Raw genomic sequence first — 23,736 nt, forward strand, 5'->3', positions numbered from 1 at the left:
AAGAAATGCATTCACGGTTATAACGTTGAATGTAAATGGATTAAACTCCCCAATTAAAAGATATAGATTCGCAGAATGGATCAAAAAAAATGAAGCATCAATATGTTGCATACAACAGACTCATCTTAGACACAGGGACACAAAGAAACTGAAAGTGAAAGGATGGAAAAAAAATATTTCATGCAAGCTACAGCCAAAAGAAAGCAGGTGTAGCAATATTAATCTCAGATAAATAGACTTTAAATGCAGGATGTTTTGAGAGACAAAGAAGGCCACTACATACTAATAAAGGGGCAATTCAACAAGAAGAATAACAATCGTAAATGTCTATGCACCCAATCAAGGTGCCGCAAAATACATGAGAGAAACACTGGCAAAACTAAAGGAAGCAATTGATGTTTCCACAATAATTGTGGGAGACTTCAACACATCACTCTCTCCTATAGATAGATCAACCAGACAGAGGACCAAGAAGTAAATTGAAAACCTAAACAATCTGATAAATGAATTAGATTTAACAGACATATACAGGACATTACATCCCAAATCACCAGGATACACATACTTTCTAGTGCCTCATGGAACTTTCTCCAGAATAGATCATATGCTGGACATAAACAAGCCTCAATAAATTTAAAAAGATTGAAATTATTTCAAAGCACATTCTCTGACCACAATGGAATACAATTAGAAGTCAGTAACCATCAGAGACTTCGAAAATTCACAAATACCTGGAGGTTAAACAAACACACCTCCTAAACAATCAGTGGGTTAATGAAGAAAATGGCAAGAGGAAATTGCTAAATATATAGAGACGAATGAAAATGAGAACACAACAGTACCAAAACCTATGGGATGCAGCAAAAGCAGTGCTGACGGGGAAATTTATAGCACTAAACGCATATATTAAAAAGGAAGAAGAAAGAGCCCAAATCAAAGAACTAATGGATCAACTGAAGAAGCTAGAAAATGAACAAGCAAACCAATCCTAAACCAAGTAGAAGAAAAGAAATAACAAGGATTTAAAGCAGAAATAAATGACATAGAGAACAAAAAAACAATAGAGAGGATAAATATCACCAAAAGTTGGTTCTTTGAGAAGATCAACAAGATTGACAAGCCCCTAGCTAGACTGACAAATCAAAAGAGAGAAGACCCATATAAACAAAATAATGAATGAAAAAGGTGACATAACTGCAGATCCTGAAGAAATTAAAAAAATTATAAGAGGATACTATGAACAACTGTATGGCAACAAACTGGATAATGTAGAGGAAATGGACAATTTCCTGGAAACATATCAACAACCTAGACTGACCAGAGAAGAAATAGAAGACCTCAACCAACCCATCACAAGCAAAGAGATCCAATCAGTCATCAAAAAATCTTCCCACAAATAAATACCCAGGGCCAGATGGCTTCACAGGGGAATTCTACCAAAACTTTCCAGAAAGAACTGACACCAATCTTACTCAAACTCTTTCAAAACATTGAAGAAAATGGAAACACTACCTAACTCCTTTTATGAAGCTAACATCAATCTAATACAAAACCAGGCAAAGCTGCTACAAAAAGGAAAACTACCGGCCAATCTCCATAATGAATATAGATGCAAAAATCCTCAACAAATACTTGCAAATCGAATCCAAAGACACATTAAAAAAATCATACACCATGACCAAGTGGGGTTCATTCCAGGCATGCAAGGATGGTTCAACATAAGAAAATCAATCAATGTATTACAACACATTAACAAGTCAAAGGGAAAAATCAATTGATCATCTCAATGATGCTTGAAAAAGCATTTGACAAATCCAACATCCCTTTTTGATTTAAAAACACTTCAAAAGGTAGGAATTGAAGGAAACTTCCTCACATGATAAAGAGCATATATGAAAAACCCACAGCCAGCATAGTACTCATTGGTGAGAGACTGAAAGCCTTCCCTCTAAGATCAGGAACAAGACAAGGATGCCCACTGTCACACTGTTATTCAACATTGTGCTGGAAGTGCTAGCCAGGGCAATCCGGCAAAGACAAAGAAATAAAAGGCATCCAAATTGGAAAAGAAGAAGTAAAAACTGTCATTGTTTGCAGATGATATGATCTTATATCTAGAAAACCCTGAGAAATCGATGATACAGCTACTAGAGCTAATAAACAAATTTAGCAAAGTAGCGGGATACAAGATTAATGCACGTAAGTCAGTAGTGTTTCTATATGCTAGAAATGAACAAACTGAAGAGACACTCAAGAAAAAGATACCATTTTCAATAGCAACTAAAAAATCAAGTACCTAGGAATAAACTTAACCAAAGATGTAAAAGACCTATACAAAGAAAACTACATAACTCACTAAAAGAAATAGAAGGGGAGCCTTAAAAGATGGAAAAATATTCCATGTTCATGGATAGGAAGGCTAAATGTCATTAAGATGTCAATTCTACCCAAACTCATCTACAGATTCAATGCAATCCCAATCAAAATTCCAACAACCTACTTTGCAGACTTGGAAAAGCTAGTTATCAAATTTATTTGGAAGGGAAGATGCCTCGAATTGCTAAAGACACTCTAAAAAGAAAAACGAAGTGGGAGGACTTACACTCCCTGACTTTGAAGCTTATTATAAAGCCACAGTTGCCAAAACAGCATGGTACTGGCACAAAGATAGACATATAGATCAATGGAATCGAATTGAGAATTCAGAGATAGACCCTCAGATCTATGGCCGACTGATCTTTGATAAGGCCCCCAAAGTCACTGAACTGAGTCATAATGGTCTTTTCAACAATGGGGCTGGGAGAGAGCTGGATATCCATATCCAAAAGGAATGAAAGAGGACCCCTACCTCACCCCCTACACAAAAATTAACTCAAAATGGATGAAAAGATCTCAATATATAAAGAAAGTACCATAAAACTCCTAGAAGATAAATGTAGGAAAACATCTTCAAGACCTTGTATTAGGCGCCACTTCTAGACTTTACACCCAAAGCACAAGCAACAAAGAGAAATAGATAAAGGGAACTCCTCAGCTTAGAAGTTTCTGCACCTCAAAGGAATTCTCAAAAGGTATAAGAGGCAGCCAACTCAATGGGAAAAAAAATTTGGAACCATGTATCTGACAAAAGACTGATATCTTGCATATATAAAGAAATCCTACAACCAATGCAATAGTACAGACAGCCCAATTATAAAATGGGCAAAATATATGAAAAGACAGTTCTCTGAAGAGGAATACAAATGGCCAAGAAACACATGAAAAAATGTCAGCTTCACTAGCTATTAGAGAGATGCAAATTAAGACCACAATGAGATACCATCTAACACCGATTAGAATGGCTGCCATTAAACAAACAGGAAACTAAAATGCTGGAGAGGATGTGGAGAAATTGAACTCTTATTCATTGTTGGTGGGACTGTATAATGGTTCAGCCACTCTGGAAGTCAGTCTGGCAGTTCCTTAGAACACAGATAGTAGAGTTACCATTCGATCCAATGATTGCGCTTCTCGTTATATACCCCGGAAGACCGGAAGCAGTGACACGAACAGATATCTGCACGCCATGTTCATAGCAGCATTATTCACATTGCCAAGAGATGGAAACAACCCAAATGTCCTTCAAGCAGATGAGTGGATAAATAAAATGTGGTATATACACACGATGGAATACTACGCAGCAGGTAAGAAGGAATGATCTCGTTGAAACATATGACAACATGGATGAACCTTGAAGACATAATGCTGAGCGAAATAAGCCAGGCACAAAAAGAGAAATATTATATGCTACCAGTAATGTGAACTTTGAAAAATGTAAAACAAATGGTTTATAATGTAGAATGTAGGGGAGCTGGCAATAGAGAGCAATTAAAGAAGGGGGAACAATGATCCAAGAAGAACAGATAAGCTATTTGGCGTTCTGGGGATGCCCAGGAATGCTTGTGGTCTGTTGGTTTCTGGTGGATATGGTGGGAACAGGTTCACAGAGGTGTTGCTATATTTGGTAACTTTCTTGGGGTAGAGTAGGAACATGTTGGAAGTTGAGCAGTTATCTTAGGTTGGTTGTCTTTTTCTTACTCCCTTGTTATGGTCTCTTTGAAATGTCTTTTATTGTATGGTTTTGTTTCTTTCTAACTCTTTTTCATACAGTTGATTTAAAAAAGAAGGGAAAGTTAAAAAAAAAAAAGAAAAAACAAGGAAAAAATATGTAGTGCCCCCTTGAGGAGCCTGTGGAGAATGCAGGGGTATTGGCCTTCCCCACCTCCATGGTTGCTAACATGACCACAGACATAGGGGACTGGTGGTTTGATGGGTTGAGCCCTGTACCATAGGTTTTTACCCTTGGGAAGACAGTTGCTGCAAAGGAGAGGCTAGGCCTCCCTATGGTTGTGCCTAAGAGCCTCCTCCCGAATGCCTCTTTGTTGCCAGATGTGGCCCTCTCTCTCTGGCTAAGCCAACTTGAAAGGTGAAATCACTGCCCTCCCCCCTACGTGGGATCAGACACCCAGGGGAGTGAATCTCCCTGGCAACGTGGAATATGACTCCTGGGAAGGAATGTAGACCTGGCATCGCAGGACGGAGAACATCTTCTTGACCAAAAGGGGGATGTGAAAGGAAATGAAATAAGCTTCAGTAGCAGAGAGATTCCAGAAGGAGCCGAGAGGTCACTCTGGTGGGCACTCTAACACACACTTTACACAACTCTTTTTAGGTTCTAAAGAATTGGAGTAGCTGGTGGTGGATACCTGAAACTATCAAACTACAACCCAGAACCCATGAATCTTGAAGACAGTTGTATAGAAATGTAGCTTATGAGGGGTGACAATGGGATTGGGAAAGCCATAAGGACCACACTCCACTTTGTCTAGTTTATGGATGGATGAGTAGAAAAATAGGGGAAGGAAACAAACAGACAAAGGTACCCAGTGTTCTTTTTTCCTTCAATTGCTCTTTTTCACTCTAATTATTATTCTTGTTATTTTTGTGTGTGTGCTAATGAAGGTGTCAGGGATTGATTTAGGTGATGAATGTACAACTATGTAATGGTACTGTGAACAATCGAAAGTACGATTTGTTTTGTATGACTGCGTGGTATGTGAATATATCTCAATAAAATGAAGATTAAAAAAAAAAGGGGGGGGGGAATGAAGTCCTGATACATGCTACAACATGGACGAACATTGAAAATATTGTGCTAAGTGAAAGAAGCCAGACACAAAAGGCCATGTATCCTGTGATTTCATTTATGTGAAATATCCAGAATAGGCACATCTATGGAGACAGAAAGCAGATGGGTGGTTTTCAGGGTCTGGGGGGTTTGGGGGGAAATGGAGAATGAGTGCTAAGAGGTATGTGGTTTCTTTTGGGAGTTATGAAAATGTTCTGGAGTTAATGGTGATGGCTGTACAACTTTGTGAAAATGCTAAAAGCCACTGAATTGAACCCTTTGAAGGTGAATTTTATCTCGATTTTACAAATTAAAAGTTTTTCTTTGAACAATCTACAAATTAAGTTGCCCTAATAAAGACTAATATGACTTACAAAAGTCATTAACATTAAGCACATAATTGTATATCTTTTCCTTAACAAGAAACCACAGAAGCTTGATGATTCATAGACGGTGTGAACTTTACCAGTGTTAGGTTTCAGTGCAGGTAGAGATGGCAAGGCCAGGGTTTCTCCCAGGTCCCCTTAGGAGGATAATTACCCGTGTGCATCCATAGTTCATCCCTCCCGTTCTCTTGCTGCCTTGCAACAGACTCTTCTCATTCAGATGCATCAGGGTTGACCATCCTGAACTGAGGGCGCGGTCGTTAGCGGTGCCATACAGAAGTCTCCATTTGCTCTCTTGTTCTGTCCCCAGGTCCTGCCTTTCCCGAGCCAGGTGGTCTACAACAGAGTGGGCAAGTGTGGGAGTCGGACCGTGGTCTTGCTTCTGAGAATCTTGTCAGAGAAGCACGGATTCAATTTGGTCACCTCAGACATTCACAACAAAACCAGGCTTACTAAAAATGAACAAGTAAGTTGACTGCCCATGGTTAAATGACATTTTGCTTCAGTTCATTTGTGTAATTAGTGGGTGCCTTATAGGACAGCCTTCAAGCTCCCATAAATGAATACCAGGGTTGCAATTTCAGACTGTATTGTTGCCAGAGTGTGGAAGGAAATTCAAGTGGAGGGTTCTGAAGGAATGGTTTTTAAACCAGGAAGTTTCCCTGAAGGAATATTTTTATTGGGATGGATTAAGGATGGTGTAGACTTGCCATTGTCTGTTTAGCTAAAATGATCAATGCATAAATCTTAAATAGTTTTGTCACAGAGCTATAAATAATGCTGACATCTTGACAGTGAAAATGTGAAATCTTTCTTTTAATATTCCCTCCTCTGTGTTTTCTCACAAATGTCCTCAGTCTTTCTGGTTATAGTAAAGAGGAAATCCTCTTTTGCTGGGAATCTGATTGATTGATGTGGGGATTGAGCTTCCTGTTACAGAAAGCTCAGGGAATCTTGGGCTTCAAAAGACATCAGAGTATTCAGCGGTAGCCAAGGAATTACCCCATTTCCCAGGAATAGTTCTGCCCTCATGTAGCCAAGACACACCAGTGGGCATGCTGGCTGGAGGTTAGGCATGTTCACCCTCCAGTAAGCTGTGAAGACTGATTCTACCCAGTAAACTTCTGCAGGATGGAACCGACAGTTTGCACTGAGGAGCCTTGTAAATGCAGAAAAGTCAGGAATAAGGCTCTCACAGTCGTATCACTGGGTCAAGTTTGTCAGCCTGTCCTCAGAGAGCTGCTTCTTTCCCCTTAGATGCTAGGATCAGCACCAGTGGGTGGGGATACACCAGTTATGAGTTTGGGAAATACACAAGGCCTATGGCTTAATAGCAAGTTGAGGTCATAATTGTGATAATTTCCACCTGTGTCCATTTCTTTCGGCTATCACCCTGACCTTGGAGGCACGCAGAACCTCACAAGCAAAGGAGTCCCATTACTGATTAACAACAGCTTGTCTTTGTCTTTTGGGGGAAAAGAGGAGCTGCTTTTAGACAGCATCATTGCCAACAGTACATGTTGCAAAGCCAGGAAATATAGTGTCTTCTAAATTATAGAGATCAATATGCCCATTCTTTTGAAAACTTCCGTAAAAGAATCTCTGAACATCAAGCTTTAAATAGTCATTGCCAATCAGCAAAAAATAATTTGAGGCTTGCCCCTTGTAGGTTCTGTGGTGGACTCAATAGAAAAATTATACTTGGTGACATGAAAGATGCATAACTATGTTTGGTAGGGTTAGTTTTTCTTCTGCTGGCTTAAAGACTGTCTTAATTTGCCAGGGCTGCTATGACAAACACCACTGACAGGTTGGCTTAACCAACCAGAATTTATTGTCTCACAGCTTTGGAGATTAGAAGTCCAAAACCAAGTTGTTGGTAAGATCAGGCTTTCTCCAAAGTTTCTAGCATCCTGGTGCTGACTTGCTGGCAATCCTTCGTGTTCCTTGGTTTGTAGATGCATCTGTCCATAGCAGTCTGTCTTCTACCTCCTCTGGCTTCTACTGACTGGCTACATCTCAATTTCCTCTCTTTATAAGGACTTCAGTTATATTGGGTTAAGGCCCACCCGGATTCAGTTTGGCCTTAACATCTTCAAAGATCCTATTTACAAGTGAGTTCACACCCATAGGACCAGGGGTTAGGGCTTGAGCAAGTCTTTGTTGGGGACATGATTCAATCTACTACAGAGACCTATCTGATGCCCTTCTGACTACCTGAAAGTGACTATAAATAAAAAGCTTATGTTAATTATTTAATTTGATTTTTCTTTGAGTCTAAGTCTTAGGGTCTGCTTATCCAATTATGCTTAACTATTGCTATGTACTGGGTTCTCATTTGCTTCATAAATACAGCAGCTGGGTCTGAGTTCCCACTGCTGAAGAGGGAGGAAAACAGCACAGAGAGAATAAGACAAAGGTAACCAAAGACTGAGACCTTGAGATGTTCAGGAATGTCCTAGAAAAGGGAACACAAACTAGAATAACCTTTAATTTATCTTGTGGGAGTGTACGCAGATAAACCTGCTTTTTTTCCTATGAAGAGAAAACATGAGAAACTAAAATGAGTGTGTAGTTGTAAATGGAAAGATTTAGATCAAAAATTAAGAATAACTCACTAATGGGGTATGGACTGTTAAATCCAGAAAGGGTTAAAGACGTGGCCACCCTTCTCTCTTAAAATATCCGTTAGTGTCTCATCTGTTTGGAATTGTTGGCTTGTCTGGAGGCCAGGGAATAAGACTAGACAGTGTTTTAAGGTTCTTTCCAGCCCTGTGATTCTGTGATCTATTCTCTAACATAATCTGTGTATAGGGTAGTTGAAACGTTTCTGATTCCTGCGGTCAGTGTGACCTAGAATGCGTTTCATTACTTAGTCATTCTAGAATCCTAGTAAATTATAAGGCAAGTTTTAAAGCCTAAGAGAAAGGTAAAGATAAGGTAGAAAAACAAATCTACAATTTTGATGTAAAAACAAATGGAACAAGAGTGACCGTTTCTGCAAATAGCTGGCATGCAAAGAGCCAGCCCGGAAATAACACGATGAGAAACCAAGTTTGAAATAGTTCAAGAATGTTTAAAGAAACTCTTCTCTTGTTATGTATCCCCTTAACTAAAGTTTCAATTTACATGGAACAAGCAGAAAAAATATATATTTTAACCTAAATATTCAAGAAATAGTTTATGGCATGAATGGTTAGTCTCCTTGGTAATATATTAAAGGAATGAGGGGTAAGTAGTTTATGAGACTAGTTAAAATCATATAGTTCAGTGGTTCTCAACCCTAAACAGTAGAATTATGAAAATCTGCTGCCATAAAAACATTTCTTTCTAGAGTAAGTAAAGAATTCTGCTTCAGGTGCAATATAATTTAAACAAGCTTTTGTATGCTGGCCTGGAACTCCATCCACCATGTAGAACATTTCTTCTATGAGAAAATGAGCTCCAAGTTCCAAACCACTGACTTACAAATGAACTTTGGAACAGTGTCCATTAATAAGACTGGAATCATCTGTACTGTTCCATTCATACACAAAAGGCCCCTCTTTGGGTCAGGTCAAATTCACTCATCTCACCCTGGAGGGTAGCTGTCATCACACACACACACACACACACACACACACACACGTTCACACTCACAGTACTAAATTTTAAAAATCTGTTTGATGGAATTAGACACTGAAAGGATTATTGAAAAGGAAAGGGAGTGTGAAGATGCCAAATGCTGGAATGCCTATAAAATTCCTTTTACATCTGCCCTTATGAAAATAGTAACACCTTTGAAGTTTGTATTTTGAAACCCTGCCTTCACAGACAAGCATAGAGAACCACTGTTGGCCAAATGTTGGGCCTCCACACAAAACCGAACACAAATCGGTAATGACATCATTTCATGTGCTCTCTAAAGCCAGATCTGTTTCTCGGGCTGGCTTAGATGATCTCCTAGAAAATGTAATTTACATATACTTTGAAAGATAGGGAACTTTTTTCCAGAAGACATGGGATGTGATTGCTAAAACAACCATGACCATCTTCGTAAATGGTCTGATGGTATCTTTCAGAATGTTGCTCTAACCACAGTAAAGGTCAAAGTGGCATAAGGTATATCACTGACATCAGAATTGACAATTATCTTATTCTTACTGGAGAAGGACAAAAACTTGTTGGCATATGAGTCTAGAAGATTGAGAAAGCAAGTAATTTCATGATTTTTATTTGTATCATAACTACTGAGGATTAGAAATTAAAAGCAGAAACTAGTTAAATTCTTATATTCAGCATTTAGTAATTAAAATTGTATGGTCAATGTTTAGTAATTAAACATGCTAATTACTTTTCTTTATTATTTCATGCAATTATTTTGGAGATAAAAATATACCAGTGAGTGGGTAGAGATATGGGAAATGCTGCAGGCCTTGCTTGTCCCCCTCAACAAAGCTCACAATGATTGTTAGCGTTATATAAAGATTCTGAGAGTTCTTGCAATTAAAAACAAAAACAAAAATCTGTTTACCTGTGTTCCACTTAGTGCTTCCCAGTCGTATTTGACCAGGGAACTCTACATGTCTGTGATGCTCATTTGCACCCCACAGAACTCACAGTTCACAGATTGGGGTTGCCGAATGGTCCTCCCTTAGCCATACCAGTAAAAGCTCCTCCTATTCACTTTGAACCTGACATCTGCTCCAATTCTATTCAGCAGCTGTTCAAATGATCAAAACCATGAAAGCTATTCAGAGGGTAGGGGAGGTAGAGATCCTCTGCCAGCATGTCCTGGATCTCTCTAACTTCTTGGTCAAGTACCCTTTGCAGTATTTTAACTTTTCCCTCTCTCATGATTCTCAGTGCACACCCCGAGTATATGAGCCATGACTGTAATGCAATGAGATGTTAAAGAAAGAGTTTATCAAAATACAGGATATTAAATATGGAAAAGGTCTAGGTGCCACAGGTTCTCCTCCGAGGTTTCCCAAAGGTGTGGTTGTCTGACTGCAGTTCAATCAAGTCATTTTTAAAAAAATTTTATTTTAGTAACATGTATAACACAAAATTTCTCATTTTAATCATTTTTAAGTGTACATTTCAGTACTATTAAACACATTCACAGTGCTGTGTTACCATCATCACCATCCATTACCAAATCTTTTCCAGCATCCCAAACAGAAATTCTGTATCAATAAACAATAATTCCCCATTTCACCTTCTTGGCCCCTGGTGACCTCTAATCTATAGTACTTTCTGTCTCTATGAATTTTCTTATTCTAGGTATTTCTTATAAGTGAAATCATACATCTGTCCTTTTGTGTCTGGCTTATTTCACTTAACATGAAGTCTTCAAGGTTCATCCATGTTGTAGCATGTGGTGGTTTGGAGCTATGTACCTCAGCAAAACATGTTCTTAAACTCAATCCATTCCTGTGGGTGAACCCACTTTAAGTTGGACCTTTTAACAAGGCTACTTCAGTTAAGGTGTGACCCACCTGATTCAGGATGGGTCTTAATCCTCTTACTTACACGCAGAATGAAATTCAGACAGAGAAGGAAAGCCACAGGAAGCAAGAAGCTGAACATCAGTGGAAACTGGAAGAGAAGGGAGAGGCCCAGAGAGGCTGCCATGTGCCTTGTCATGTGACAGAGGAGCCTAGAACTAAGAATCACCAGCAGCCAGCCCCAGAACGCCAGTCTTCAGGAAGAGAGCATCACCTTGATGATGCCTTGATTTGGATTTCGCGTAACCTCAAAACTGTGAGCCAATAAATTCCCATTGTTTAAGCCAACCCATCACATAGTATTTCCTTTAGCAATGAGGAAACTACATATGTAACATGTATGAGAATTTCATTCCTTTTAACGACTGAATACAATTCCACTGTATAAATATACCACATTTTGTTTATCCATGCATCACTCATTTACTTTTGAAGCAGTTTCTCCATTGTTTGTTCATTCATTCTGATGACAGCTTACTGAGTACTTGCTGTTAATGCTATGTCTGAGCAACAGACACCAGACTCAATGCTTGTGTATCTTGTTTCTAATCCTTGAAGCAGCATTGGGACAGTGTTATCACCACACTTTAGAGGGAAGGACAAGTGTGTACAGGAGACAGTGAGTAGTTCATCAGACTAGAGCATAATGTCAATCAGGAGGAAAGACAGACTCAAGCTGGGGTCAACCCTGGAGAACTCTTTTTTTTTTTTTTTTTGTAAAAAGATGTTTATGGGGAACAGTAAGGGGTAATGCCTGCTGATATACAAGCTAAGTTTACATTAGTGGACAGAAGAGTTCCTGGGGAAGGGGTGCTGTGAGAGGGTGTTTTTGTTTTTTTTGTTTTTTTTTTTTTTTTGAAATAAATTCAAAGTTACAGGAACAGTTGCAAAAACAATACAAACCCCATACACAGCATACCCTGACCCCCTCCACCAATACCCCAATCCATCATTTCTTTCTTTCCCTCCCTCCCTCCCTCCCTATCATCCATCATCTATTGCTCTGTCTTCTGAACATATGAGAGCAAGCTGCACACATCCTTGAACAAACACTATAATTCACATGTACAATTCCCATGAACAAGAACATTCTTTTATGCAATCCCATTAAGTGCAGCTAAGAAGTATGAGAGATTCAACAATGATACAAAGCTTAGATTCTATATTTCCTTTTTTTTTCCCTTATGTCCCAACTGTGTCCCTTTGAGCCTCCTGTCCTCCATCCTCAGATCCCATCCAGGATCACCTGGAGAACTCTTGAGTGCTGGCTTAAGGAAGTGGAATTTTAGTCAGTGGACAGTGGGAGGGGGGGCTTAACAATGGTTTTTAACCAGAAGGGCATCCAAATCTGCTGGGGAGATTTTCCACTACACATATTTCAAGGTCCTGCTACAAAATACTGAGTTAGACCCTTTAGTGGTGTAGCAGGTATTTGTATCTTTAGCGGGCAAAATTCCCTAGTTGATCCTCATGTGCAACTCTAGGGAGGAGTCCTTGTGATAAGGCTCTAATAGTTGGAGAGCTTCCCTTTTATTAAACTGAATCCTTCACTAAATCAGAATAATAGCTCTTTCACCTGAGACTCCCTCAAACTTCTAAAGACACATCTCCCCTACAGTCTTACTTAGTGTTGTCTACTCAGGAGCCTGCATTCTCATCCCTTGATTGAAATGTGTAGGAAAAGCCTCTTCTAGAATTACCCTCAGAGCTTCCTGACTTTATAGTGGAGAGACAGTGTCTACAGGCATGGAGTTGCTTGGAATCAAACCACAGTGTCTGCCAACAAGGTCTTGTTTTGGAATCCAGTAGACAGAAGCTGAGTCCTGCTTATGTAAAAAGCAACAAGGCCTGAAAACATAAAATACATGTTTTCCTCTACGCCCAGTTGTAGCCTTGAGGTAGATTTTCTCTCCTATTCCAAGGCAGCCTTGCTCACATCATTGCTCCCCCTGGTGGCCGTCTCTTCCTCACTGCAGGCTGGTTTGTCCTCTTGACCACTCAGCCCTGAAGCGAACGGAGGGAGACCCTCCTGCCTCCTGCTAAAGGAGCTTCCCTGTCTGTGAGGGAAGGGAAAGGGGGCCCGATCCTAGAGCTACCCTCCCAGCCCCTGAGGCTGAAGGTCAAGGAGTTCTCCTGTGAACGGTTCCATGTTCTGCTCTGATAGTGTTAAAAGCTTGTTTTGCAAAATTATAGGACATCCAGTTGTTCATGAATGACACAAGAATTCAGAGCAGAATAGGACCCAACGCCATTACTGCTGATAAGCGTGTCCAAAAGAATTCAGGAGCAAAGTCTTTTCTAAATTGGCTGTGCATGGAGAGCAGAAAACTGCAGGTAAAGGTTTTCTGCTCTGCCACCGCAGCCAGTTAGGTATAAAGGAAAAGATTATAAACAACTTCCTAGCATATCCTATGCATAATAAAGTCTGCTTGATCTTTGCCTTTGTGTGTGTGTAGTATGTGTGCGTGCTGGTAAGGCATCCACAAGAGGATGACTTCACTGAAGAAGGGCGGATGGCATCTGGAACACCTCTGTCAGCTGGGAAGACACATGGCTGGCATCTGCTGGTCCTTTGCTCTCGGCTTGCATTTCAAAACGCCATTATCTTTGATGCTGTCTTGTGTGGGCAGGAAATGTATTGGTGTTGATTGGGTTGGAGACTTTTGATTGGATGTTTCTGTGGAGATGTGATCATTCAACTGTGGGTGAGATCTTTCATTGGATAATTTCCATGGAGATGGGGCCCCACCCATTCAGTATGGGCCTTGATTAGTTTACTGGAGCACTATATAAGCTCAGACAGAAGGAGTGAGCTTGCTACAGCCAAGAGGGACACTTTGAAGAATGCACAGAAGCTGACAGAGTAGCTGCAGATGAGAGACAGTTTGAAGACAGCCATTATAAGCAGACTTGCTCCAGAGAAGCTAAGAGAGGACACACACCCCAAGAGCAACTGAGAGTGACATTTTGAAGAGGAGCTGAGGCCTAGAGAGGAATGTCCTGGGAGAAAGCCATTTTGAACCCAGAACTTGGAGCAGACTCCAGGCACATGTCTTCCCAGCTAACAGAGGTTTTTGGGACACCACTGGCCATCCTCCAGTGAAGGTACCCGATTGCATTACCTTGGACACTTTATGGACTTAAGACTGTCACTGTGTAACCAAATAAACCTCCTTTATAAAAGCCAATCCATTTCTGGTGTTTTGCATTTCAGCAGCATTAGCAAACAAGAACAGTGTGTGCGTGTTTGTCTTAATTCCCTTTTTAAAAAATTATTATAGATATAGGCTTACAGTAAAATTATGCAGAAAGTACCTGTTCTGGTTTGCTAAAGCTGCCAAAAGGCAAAATACCAGAAATGGATTGGCTTTTATAAGGGGGATTTATTGGGTTACAAATTTGCAGTTCTAAGGCCATAAAAGGGTCTAAACTAAGGCATCCACAAGAGGATGACTTCACTGAAGAAGGGCCGATGGCATCTGGAACACCTCTGTCAGCTGGGAAGACATGTGGCTGGTGTCTGCTCGTCCTTTGTTCCTGGGTTCTTGTTTCAAAATGGCTTTCTCCAAAATGTTCCTGGGCTTCTGTCTCTCTTAGCTTCTCTCTCTCAGCTCCTGTACATCCTTGCTTGTTCTCCCAGAATGTTTCTCTCTAAGCATCTGGGGGCCCTCTCTTATCTTTTCCGTGGCAAACTCTGGGCTTCATCTCTTAGCTGAGCATCTCCAAATGTCTTTCTGTTTCCACCTCCAAGCATCTGGGTCGGTGTCATCCCCTGAGCTCTGTTAAGGGCTCCAGTAAACTAATCACGACCCACCTTGAATGGGCAGGGTCACACCTCCATGGAAATAATCTAATCAAAAGATCTCACCCACAGTTGGATAGGTCACATCTCCATGGAAACAACCTAATCAAAAGATCCCACCCATAATAAGTCACAAGATTGGATTAAAAGAACATGGCTTTTTTGGGGGACATAATAGATTCAAACTGGCACAATACCCTATTATTAACATTTTGCATTTGTGTGGTACCTTTGTTACAATTGATTTAACAATAATTATTTTAATTATACCATTACTATTGGGTTCATTCTTGTGTTGTACAGTTCAATGGGATTTTTTTTTCTCCTGGTGACATATAGACCACCTAAAATATCCCATTTTATCCACTTTCAATGTACAATTCAGTGATGTCAATTGAATTCACAAAGTTGTGACTTCATCACCATCATCCATTACCAAAACTTTTCCTTCACCTCAAAAAGAAACTCCTTACCAACTAAACATTAACTTCCCAGTCCCCATCCCCAAGTGGCCCCTGGTAACCAGTATTCTCATTTCTGACTTTATAAATTTGCATATTCTGCTTATTTCATGTAAGTGAGATCATATAATACTTGTGCTTTTGTGTCTGTCTTATTTAACTCAACATGATGTCTTCAAGGTTCATTGATGTTGCTTCTGCCTTTTGGTGATTGTGAATAATGCCAATATATTGCACATTGGTGTGCACATATCTTTTTAAGTCCCTGCTTTCAATTCTCTGTGGTATATGCCTGGAAGTGGGATCCTCCAGTCGTATGGCAATTCTATACATAAGTTTCTGAGGAACTGCAAAATTGTTTTCCACAGCTGCTGCACCATTTTACATTCCCACCACAATGGACAAGTGTTTGTATTTCTCTACATCCTCTCCAACACTTATTATTTTCTGTTGTTTCCATAATAGCCATTTTAGTGGATATGAAATAATATCTCATTGTGGGTTTGGTTTGCATTCTCTAATGGCTAGTGACATTAAAGCATCTTTTCATGTGTTTATTGTCCATTCTTCTTTGGAGAAATGTCTATTCAAGTCCATTTCTTAATTGGATTGTAGGTCATTATGATGCTGAGTTGTAGGAGTGCTTTTTATATCATGCCTTCTAGACCCTTATCAAATATATAGTTTCCAAATATTTTCTCTCATTCTGTAGGTTGTCTTTTACTTTCTCGATAAAGCCCTTTGATGCACAAAAGTTTTTAATTTTGATGAGGTCCCATTTATCTATTTTTTTTCTTTTGTTTCTTGTTTTCTCAGTGTAGTCTACAAAACCATTGCCTAACACAAAGTCCTGAAAGTGTTTCCCTTTCTTTTTTTCTAGGAGTTTTGCAGTTTTGTTTCTTTTATTTAGGTCCTTGATCCATTTTGAATTACTTTTTGTGTATGGTGTGAGGTATGGGCCACCTTAATTCTTTTGCATATGGGGATCCAGTTTTACCAGCACCATTTGTTGAAGTAGCCACAGTTGGAGCAGCTCAGTGCCTGATTGTAGTAGATCAATGGGTGTGACTGATGGGGTCCAGGAGGACCACTTGAGGGGTCAGCATTTCAGGCAGATGCGAAGAGTAATGAGGAGAATGCAGAGAGAAGAGGATCAACATTCCAGTAGAGGAAGCCAGAGACAGTCGGGCTCTGGTGTGAGGGAGGGACGAGTGTGGCCTGGTCAGCTGCCCATAGATCGCATGGTCTTGAGAGCCGGCTAGGAGACAGACTAGGGGTGGAATTAACAAGTCTCATCCAGTGGTTGAATGAGGGAGTCTGGAAGGAGAGAAGCCAAAGGTGAGTGCGTGGAGAGAGCTGTCAACAAGAGCAGAGCTGTCTAGAGAGGATAGGCTGCAACAAGGGGTGGAAAAGGGAGAGGATTCGGAGTTAGGTCTGGCCACAGTGGGCTTGGGGTACCCATAGGACACATCCCACTGTCTTTTCTCTGTGTCTTCCATGTTTCCATATCCAAGGCCTGACCAGTGTCAGCTAGTGCTGAATGGAGAAAGATGAACGAGTGTGTGCAGTGGGTAGTCACGCACAAACGGGGGCGGGGAAGGAGTGTCTGTGGTGGTTTAGGTCATGCTGTTTTCTCATGTGATACCACCAATGCCGGGCAGAGAAAAGGTGGAGTCAGAGCTCCAATGGGAGCAGATCAGGCAGAGTAAAATGGGGCACAGGCACACATGGGGGCAAAGCAGGCAGAGAAATGGTGGGGTCTGGCAAAGGTAGAGGACCCAGGGTTGGGGGGAGACCCAGGTGATAGGCAGGAGGAGCTCAAGGGCACCATTGCTTGTTACTAGAAACAGGGAAAGCCTGGCCCAGATTTTTGCGTTTGTGACAAAGATCAAATGACACCTTGAACATAATGCCTTTATCCTAAGTGATTAATCACTTAATTGTAAACGATTTTATTATTTGGCGGGCAGTGGCAAATTATATGAGAGCAGAAATGTCCTCTCTGATTTCACTGAACTAGTGCAATAAACATGAGCATTAGAGCCTTTATTCTTTATTTAAAGATATGTCCAGAAAGAGTTATAGATTGTCACTGCTAATCCATTTTCCTCGTAAAATAGACAACTTTACGACTATTATGACATTGTTCTCAAAACCCAACCACCACTGTTTCTTCATTAAATTTAACACATTGACATGTGTTTAGAAAATGTAATATAATATTGAAAATGGGAAAAAAAAATTTTTTTTCTTGTGGGCTGTTTCTTCCAGTTTTCTGGTACATTACTTGGGGGCTTTCTTGTATTAGACTTATGTGTGTAGAGAAATATTTGAATAAAAAGAATCTAGAGATTAGCACATCAATTGTCTATATTAAACATACACCCAATAAAGAGTTATGTTTCTAAGCAGACACCCTCAGAGATAAATGATCTATTGTCATGCTTTGAAATCAGTAATTGGTAGATACATCAAAAATCAAAATAAATAGTAGGAACAGACAGGAAGTTGTACACCCCCAAACAAGCAATGGAGCATGTAGGGGAGGGTGTGGAGGATAAACAGTGGATAAAGAGCCAGGATTTAATTTCCTTTTATGCTCAAGCTTGCAGACAGACAAACCATTATTTATCTGGGTCTGCCAGTGATGAACAGAAGCACGGGGTTTATGAACTAAATGCAATTTATTTTTAAAATTCAATTTCATTTATTCAAACAATCTTTGTGAACACAAACAGCTGATTAAAGAGTTTAGACCCGAGATCCCAGCGTAACAGTCTATAAAGCACATCTCATTGGAGTTATGTTTATCGGGCCCTAGTGTATGTGTCAGCCACCAGGATAGGTATGAGTAACAAGGCAGACCCAGGATTCTGCTGTGTTTGAGACAAACTAGAACTTCGAGACTCTTATTTTGTTTTTGTTTTTGCTACTGTGGTTGACACGTGATGATCGTCCTTTGTTTCCCTGTTCACCTTGAGCTATTCATAAAACAGGAAAAGCTGCACTTCTGATGTTCTTCCAAAGTATTTATCTTTAGTGTACTGTTTTTTTTATTCCACAGTGTGTCAGTTTTGATGAGACCAATTAGAACATCCGAGGAAAGTGGGATTCAGGAAGTCAGAGTCAAAAGAATGTTTGGAATTTCTAACAAATTTTACTGGCATTTTCCATATCATGACATGTTCCAGAAGGCCATAAAAGTTAGTTTACATGAACATAAACTACTTTTTTGACTTGCTGATAACTACAAATAAATAATTCAGGTGGCCACCCACCCAAATCAAGAGGTTTGGGGTTTGTGTGTTTCCTGTGAAATGTTTTCTTTATATAATTTTTAATTAAAAAAAGGAAAATAATGAAGTACTGCCTCATTTTATTCCCCCTTTTAAATTCTGCAGAACTAGTTTCAAATATTTCCGCAGGTCCCAATAATATCATTATAGAAATATAAAATAATGACTGATCTTTGTCTTAATTTGACTCTAAAGTAGTAGATTAAAGGCATTTTATTACTTGCATTTAAGTATAGCAGCACACTTATTTCCCCAATTGAAATAACTTCATCTGTCACCTTGTTTTCATGGTAGCAATCAACTAAATTAGATTCACTACTATAAATTTGGGTAGCACTATTTTATGGACTAAGCAGCCTAATGTAAAGTTCATAAATATTGCACAAAACACAGCTGTGTGGCCCTGGCCCAAGAGATAATATGTGGGGATGAGGGAGTTGAGTTGGTCTCCATGAATTGGATCCTATACATGCTGATTTTGTGCTTTTTTTTTTTAATAGATGGAATTGATTAAAAATATAAGTACTGCCGAACAACCTTATTTATTCACCCGACATGTTCACTTCCTCAACTTTTCAAGGTAAGACATGTTCCAGTTTAATGGTGCTTTCATTTCTTTTAAGTATTTAAAATGCTTCTAATGAACAGTTAGTTTCAGATCTACCTTCATTTTCCAAGCAGTCAATTGCCCTTGAAAAGACATTTAATCCGTTTATTTTTTTCTGTGGAGGGATCAAAATTTGAAATATTTGGACAAAAGCTTTGTTTCATCCCAGAATACTAATCTTAAATCTTGTGAAAACTTAGAATAACTTTTAATGAGAAGCCATTTGACCTGACAATTCTTTTAAAAAAAAAAAAAAAGAAAAATCCAAGTTTTGTATCAAAACAAATAGGAGGCAAGAGATGGGTATTTTAGCATAAGTATTTTATTGCACATTTTTGTACCGTTGGAACCTGCAAAGGACTCAGAATGGCTTAGTGGTAGAGTAAAGCCTCTTTATAGCCTCTCTGCCCTCCTTTTTAATACTCCTTTTTATTATTCTGAGCCTGGCATGCTTGATCGTGGTGGGGGTATTTTAGAAATCTGTTTCCTCTCCAGCTGCAGTGACCTTCTGATGCTAATGCCACTGCTCCCCACATTGCAGTGCTAGTGCCTGGGTCTGCTAATGGCACACAGAACCTCTGTTCTGTGTGCTCTGCCCTGTGGCTGTCAGCAGAGGCCCTCCCTCACAGAGCTGCCTCTCAGTGTATCCTGGCTCACGGAGAGTGGCCCCAGAGCTCACCTGCTGACCTGGCTGGCAGCCACGTCCTCCTTTAACATGAGGACACTAGACCTCACTGGGTTCTAAACTGGTTGCCCATGAGAGGCCAGTGCACCCTATCTGTGAGCCAGCAGGTACCTGGTGGCCCAGACAGCCTGTCGTGCCCAGCTCACAGGGACTGATAGGGACCTGCCTGGCTCACCGGGGCTCTCAGGGGCCTGCCCAGCTCACATACTGGTCTGCATGGCTCACAGGGGCTCTCAGAGCCTGTCCACTCACACATGAGCGTGCACAGCTCACATACAGGCATGCATGGCTCACATGGGCATGTCTGACTACCCAGCCTACCCTGCGTGTGCTGCCCAAAAAAGACAAGAGGGGATGGGAGAAGACTTCAGCCTTCAAAGGATCCCCTGCTACAGAGCAGGCCCTGTGCAAATTAAGCATGGCCAAGGAGCAGCTGTCTCATTCCCTGCTGCCTGATAGCTGAATGGGAGCCTGCTCCTTACCCTCGGTGGCCTGAGCCTGAACACCAAGGGCCATGAGATGTTTCCAACTACACTTAAAAAGTGGCTTGTTTGTGGTGTGCATCTTTGCCTCTTGTTCCATAGGCCCACAGCATGTAATGAGGTGTAATTAGGTAATGAAGACTTTCTAGCTCTAATAGGAATTGCTTTCCTGACCTATAACCAGCCATCCCTGCTCCTCTGAACCCTGCTTTTCTAGTGAGCTGCCTTCTGTCTCCCCAGATGCCCTCAACCTCATTCGTTCCACTCTTCTTGCTTCATAGTTCAAATCTTTACAGCCCAAACAAATTGGAATGCAATGAATTTCAAAAATTAACTCAGGACAGTGGAAAACTCTAATGTGAAGGCAAGGGCGAGATCTTAATTGAGTCAGCGGAAAACTCGGTCCAGCTCAGTGACCATATTTTATTGTGGCCTTTACTGTCAAACACATGCCAAGAATTTGATCTTGACTATTATAGTTGTAAAAGAAAAAAGAAAGAAAGCAATAAATGCCTCTTAGACAATGCCGTATGTGCAGAAAACAGGGTTAGCCTGGAGTCGGGACATACAGGTCAGACTTTGCCTTCCCACTGCCCGCAATGCAGGACAAGTCGTTCACCAATTAGGGTCTCCGGGTTCTGTCTGTGAAATAGAGATGGTTCCTGCCCACCCCCACCAGCCAGGGATCCTCTGAGCACCTGGAGGAAAACCTCCAATCTCGTTGAGATATTCAGAAGGGCTTTAAATAAGACATGTCAGTAGGAATCCCAGTCTGTACCCACGGTTTATTTCCTGAGCCTCGTGCTGCCCTGAGAGAGCAGGGCCCGTCTCCAGCTCTGACCGTAAAACACATATTGATGGAGTGCTCTCCATCTCCCCTCCCTGGCACTAGGATGGGGCTTCTGCAATGAGCGGGACCAGTTCTTGCCTTCAGGGAGCTTTCAGTTCAGACAGGAAGAGAGACCTCAGGTAGGGAGTGGCAGTGAAGTGTGATGGCTATCGGAAGAGGGGCTGCGTGTTCTCCCCTAGGGAGAACCTCCATCTGGAAAGGGAGTCAGGGAAGGCTCCCCAAGGAGGGTCAGCATTACACAGGTGAGGAGGGCGTCATCTCTGGTGCAGAGATCAGCACGAGCGAAAGTTGGACAGAGACGAATAGAAGGGACTCCAGTAAGGCCAGACAGAATAGAAGGGGTGGCCTGACCAGCTCTGCTCCCATAAAAAGCTCACTTTGTGGGAACAATCTTCTCCTCCCTTCCCACTCCACATGCACAGGGCCTGAGGTCTTAGGTTCAACACTTCCATCAAAGTGAATAAAGGAAAAATTGAAATGTAATACCTCAGAAGACTATCGTGACACTCACAGAATGCGGGAATTAAAAACCAGCTTTTCTTTTTCAAGGGAATGGCTTTATTTTAACTAAAATTTCTTGGGTATAAATGGCAAACTGGGCATACCAAAAAAATTCCAAAAGGTATAATCAGCAGAGAAAAAGAACTGAATTGGGACTTCTTAAGAGGGCTTTAATATACTTTTAAAAATGAGTTCTGTATTTTCTAACTAGAAGGCATATAGATGTTTAAGCTGCTCCTAAGAAACACATCCTTATAACTGTTGATAGGTTTGTGCTCCATTTCAGGATAATGAGATTACTCAGAAGGAATTGATGCTGTAGCCTAATATTCTTTGGTGATATTCCAAATCTACCTTACATCATTAACATGTAGCAAGATACTTGCTCATGGGCAAAATATAAGGTTAAAAGTCTAGCCTCCCTCTCCACACCTCTTTTGCACATAAATGTTCTGAACTTTTGAAGTGCATGGCATTATATTGATACTAATTTCCTTTTATTTCATTTTTCCTTTAAATATGACATTCTTTCCTTGAAATTTAGACACTACAAGTGATGTAAAATACTACCCTGGGTTCTTGGTGACTCAGAAGCTGACTGACTTATTCATTATTAAGGCAGCGTGCTCTGTTCTTTTTTCTTTTTTGGAACCAAAAGTAACTGTTTGGCCATATTCAATTTTATCAGTCTAACCATGGAAGGCAGTTGTAGCCGAGTAATAGTTCAGTAGTATCAATCAATCATCGATCAATCGACTACAATTTCTGTAGTTGTCTGAGAGGTTTCCTGCCAGAGAAGATGACACATCCCTCTGGGACTCAGGGCTTTTGCTGACATTTGGGGTTTTCTACTACAGGGCTGTTTCATACAGTTCTTAACTGCCTGGAAATTCAGGCCAAACAAGTGATTTTCACCTGGACTATATGGAGAACTGAGTTAGATTGCCTTGGCCTATAAGATGCTACTCTTTGTTGTGATGTCTCAGTAGGATTTTAAATATTTGCACACTCTGGTTTTCTGTGTCCTTTCCCAGTTGCTGAAGTAACCTAAAGGGTTTTAATTTTGAGAAAGGTTCGACTTCCGAACATCAGCAGTATCCCCTTATTAAATAGGCATACTGGAAAGACTTGTCATAGACCGCAATTTAATTTGCTTTTCAACCCCCTCCCCAGACTTTCTGCTTGCTTGTTTGTTTTCTAAGCAGTTTTGTTTTTTTTTTGGGGGGGGGGGCGGGGGTGGTGGGTATTTTTCCATTCTGCAATCCCCCTCCTCTAACTTGGGTCTCGCAGGGAAATGTTATGCAGTCAGTGTGATTTCAGGGCACAGTGCTCATTAAAATAGACCAAGTGAATTTTAAGAGATATCAGTGTGCCAAGTAATTTCAAACCACCACTTCTTCTGTTCACTTATTTTTTATGTTATTCTTCCTTTATCATCCTCTTCCCCTCCTTTGCTTCTGTTTTTATTTCCTTATTCATCTCAGATGTTGGCTCCAATGCCAACACTAGCTTGGAAAAATAACAAATAAAAATCCCATCATCCAGAGAAGCAGGCGGTGTGGACATAAAAGGGAAGTTTTGGACACTCTCTCTCTTCCCAGAAGTGAAGTCTTAATTACAGACATGAGCAGAGCCAACCCTCTGATGCCTTATTTAACAAAATAAACCAGCTGATCCCACAATTCAATTTCGTTTCTATATCTTCTTTCTATTGACTTGATTTCATTTTCATTAGCAAAATGATCCATTTTAATTCTGTGCACTTAGAATCTTTCCTAATAGTGACCAAAACCTCAAACTTTGACAAGAGCTCCAAAGAAAAACTTGATATTAGCGATTATTTAATGCTTTCTTTACCTAACTTAAACACGGCTCAGAAATTCAATTTTAAATGACGGTTTGCTCTGTTTATCCTTTTTAAACACAGTTGAATGCATCTTCTGCAAATGACACTTTCTTCCTCATTTTCTGCTTTTCAATCGATAGTGCTGTCCCGTGAGACCACTGCGC

The 23,736-nt window shown here is 40.5% G+C and overlaps 1 protein-coding gene across 1 annotated transcript in view; it reads left to right on the plus strand.

The window, feature by feature from the left end:
* Positions 1 to 23,736, plus strand: part of UST (uronyl 2-sulfotransferase) — a 372,714-nt gene that overhangs the window by 206,301 nt on the left and 142,677 nt on the right. Inside the window, exons 3-4 of the mRNA XM_037819198.1 lie at positions 5,864 to 6,019; positions 19,102 to 19,181. Of these exons, the coding sequence (XP_037675126.1) occupies positions 5,864 to 6,019; positions 19,102 to 19,181 (236 nt within the window). The remainder of the gene's footprint in view (positions 1 to 5,863; positions 6,020 to 19,101; positions 19,182 to 23,736) is intronic.

Source organism: Choloepus didactylus, chromosome 2 (genome assembly GCF_015220235.1).
Source record: "Choloepus didactylus isolate mChoDid1 chromosome 2, mChoDid1.pri, whole genome shotgun sequence".
Lineage (NCBI taxonomy): Eukaryota > Metazoa > Chordata > Mammalia > Pilosa > Megalonychidae > Choloepus > Choloepus didactylus.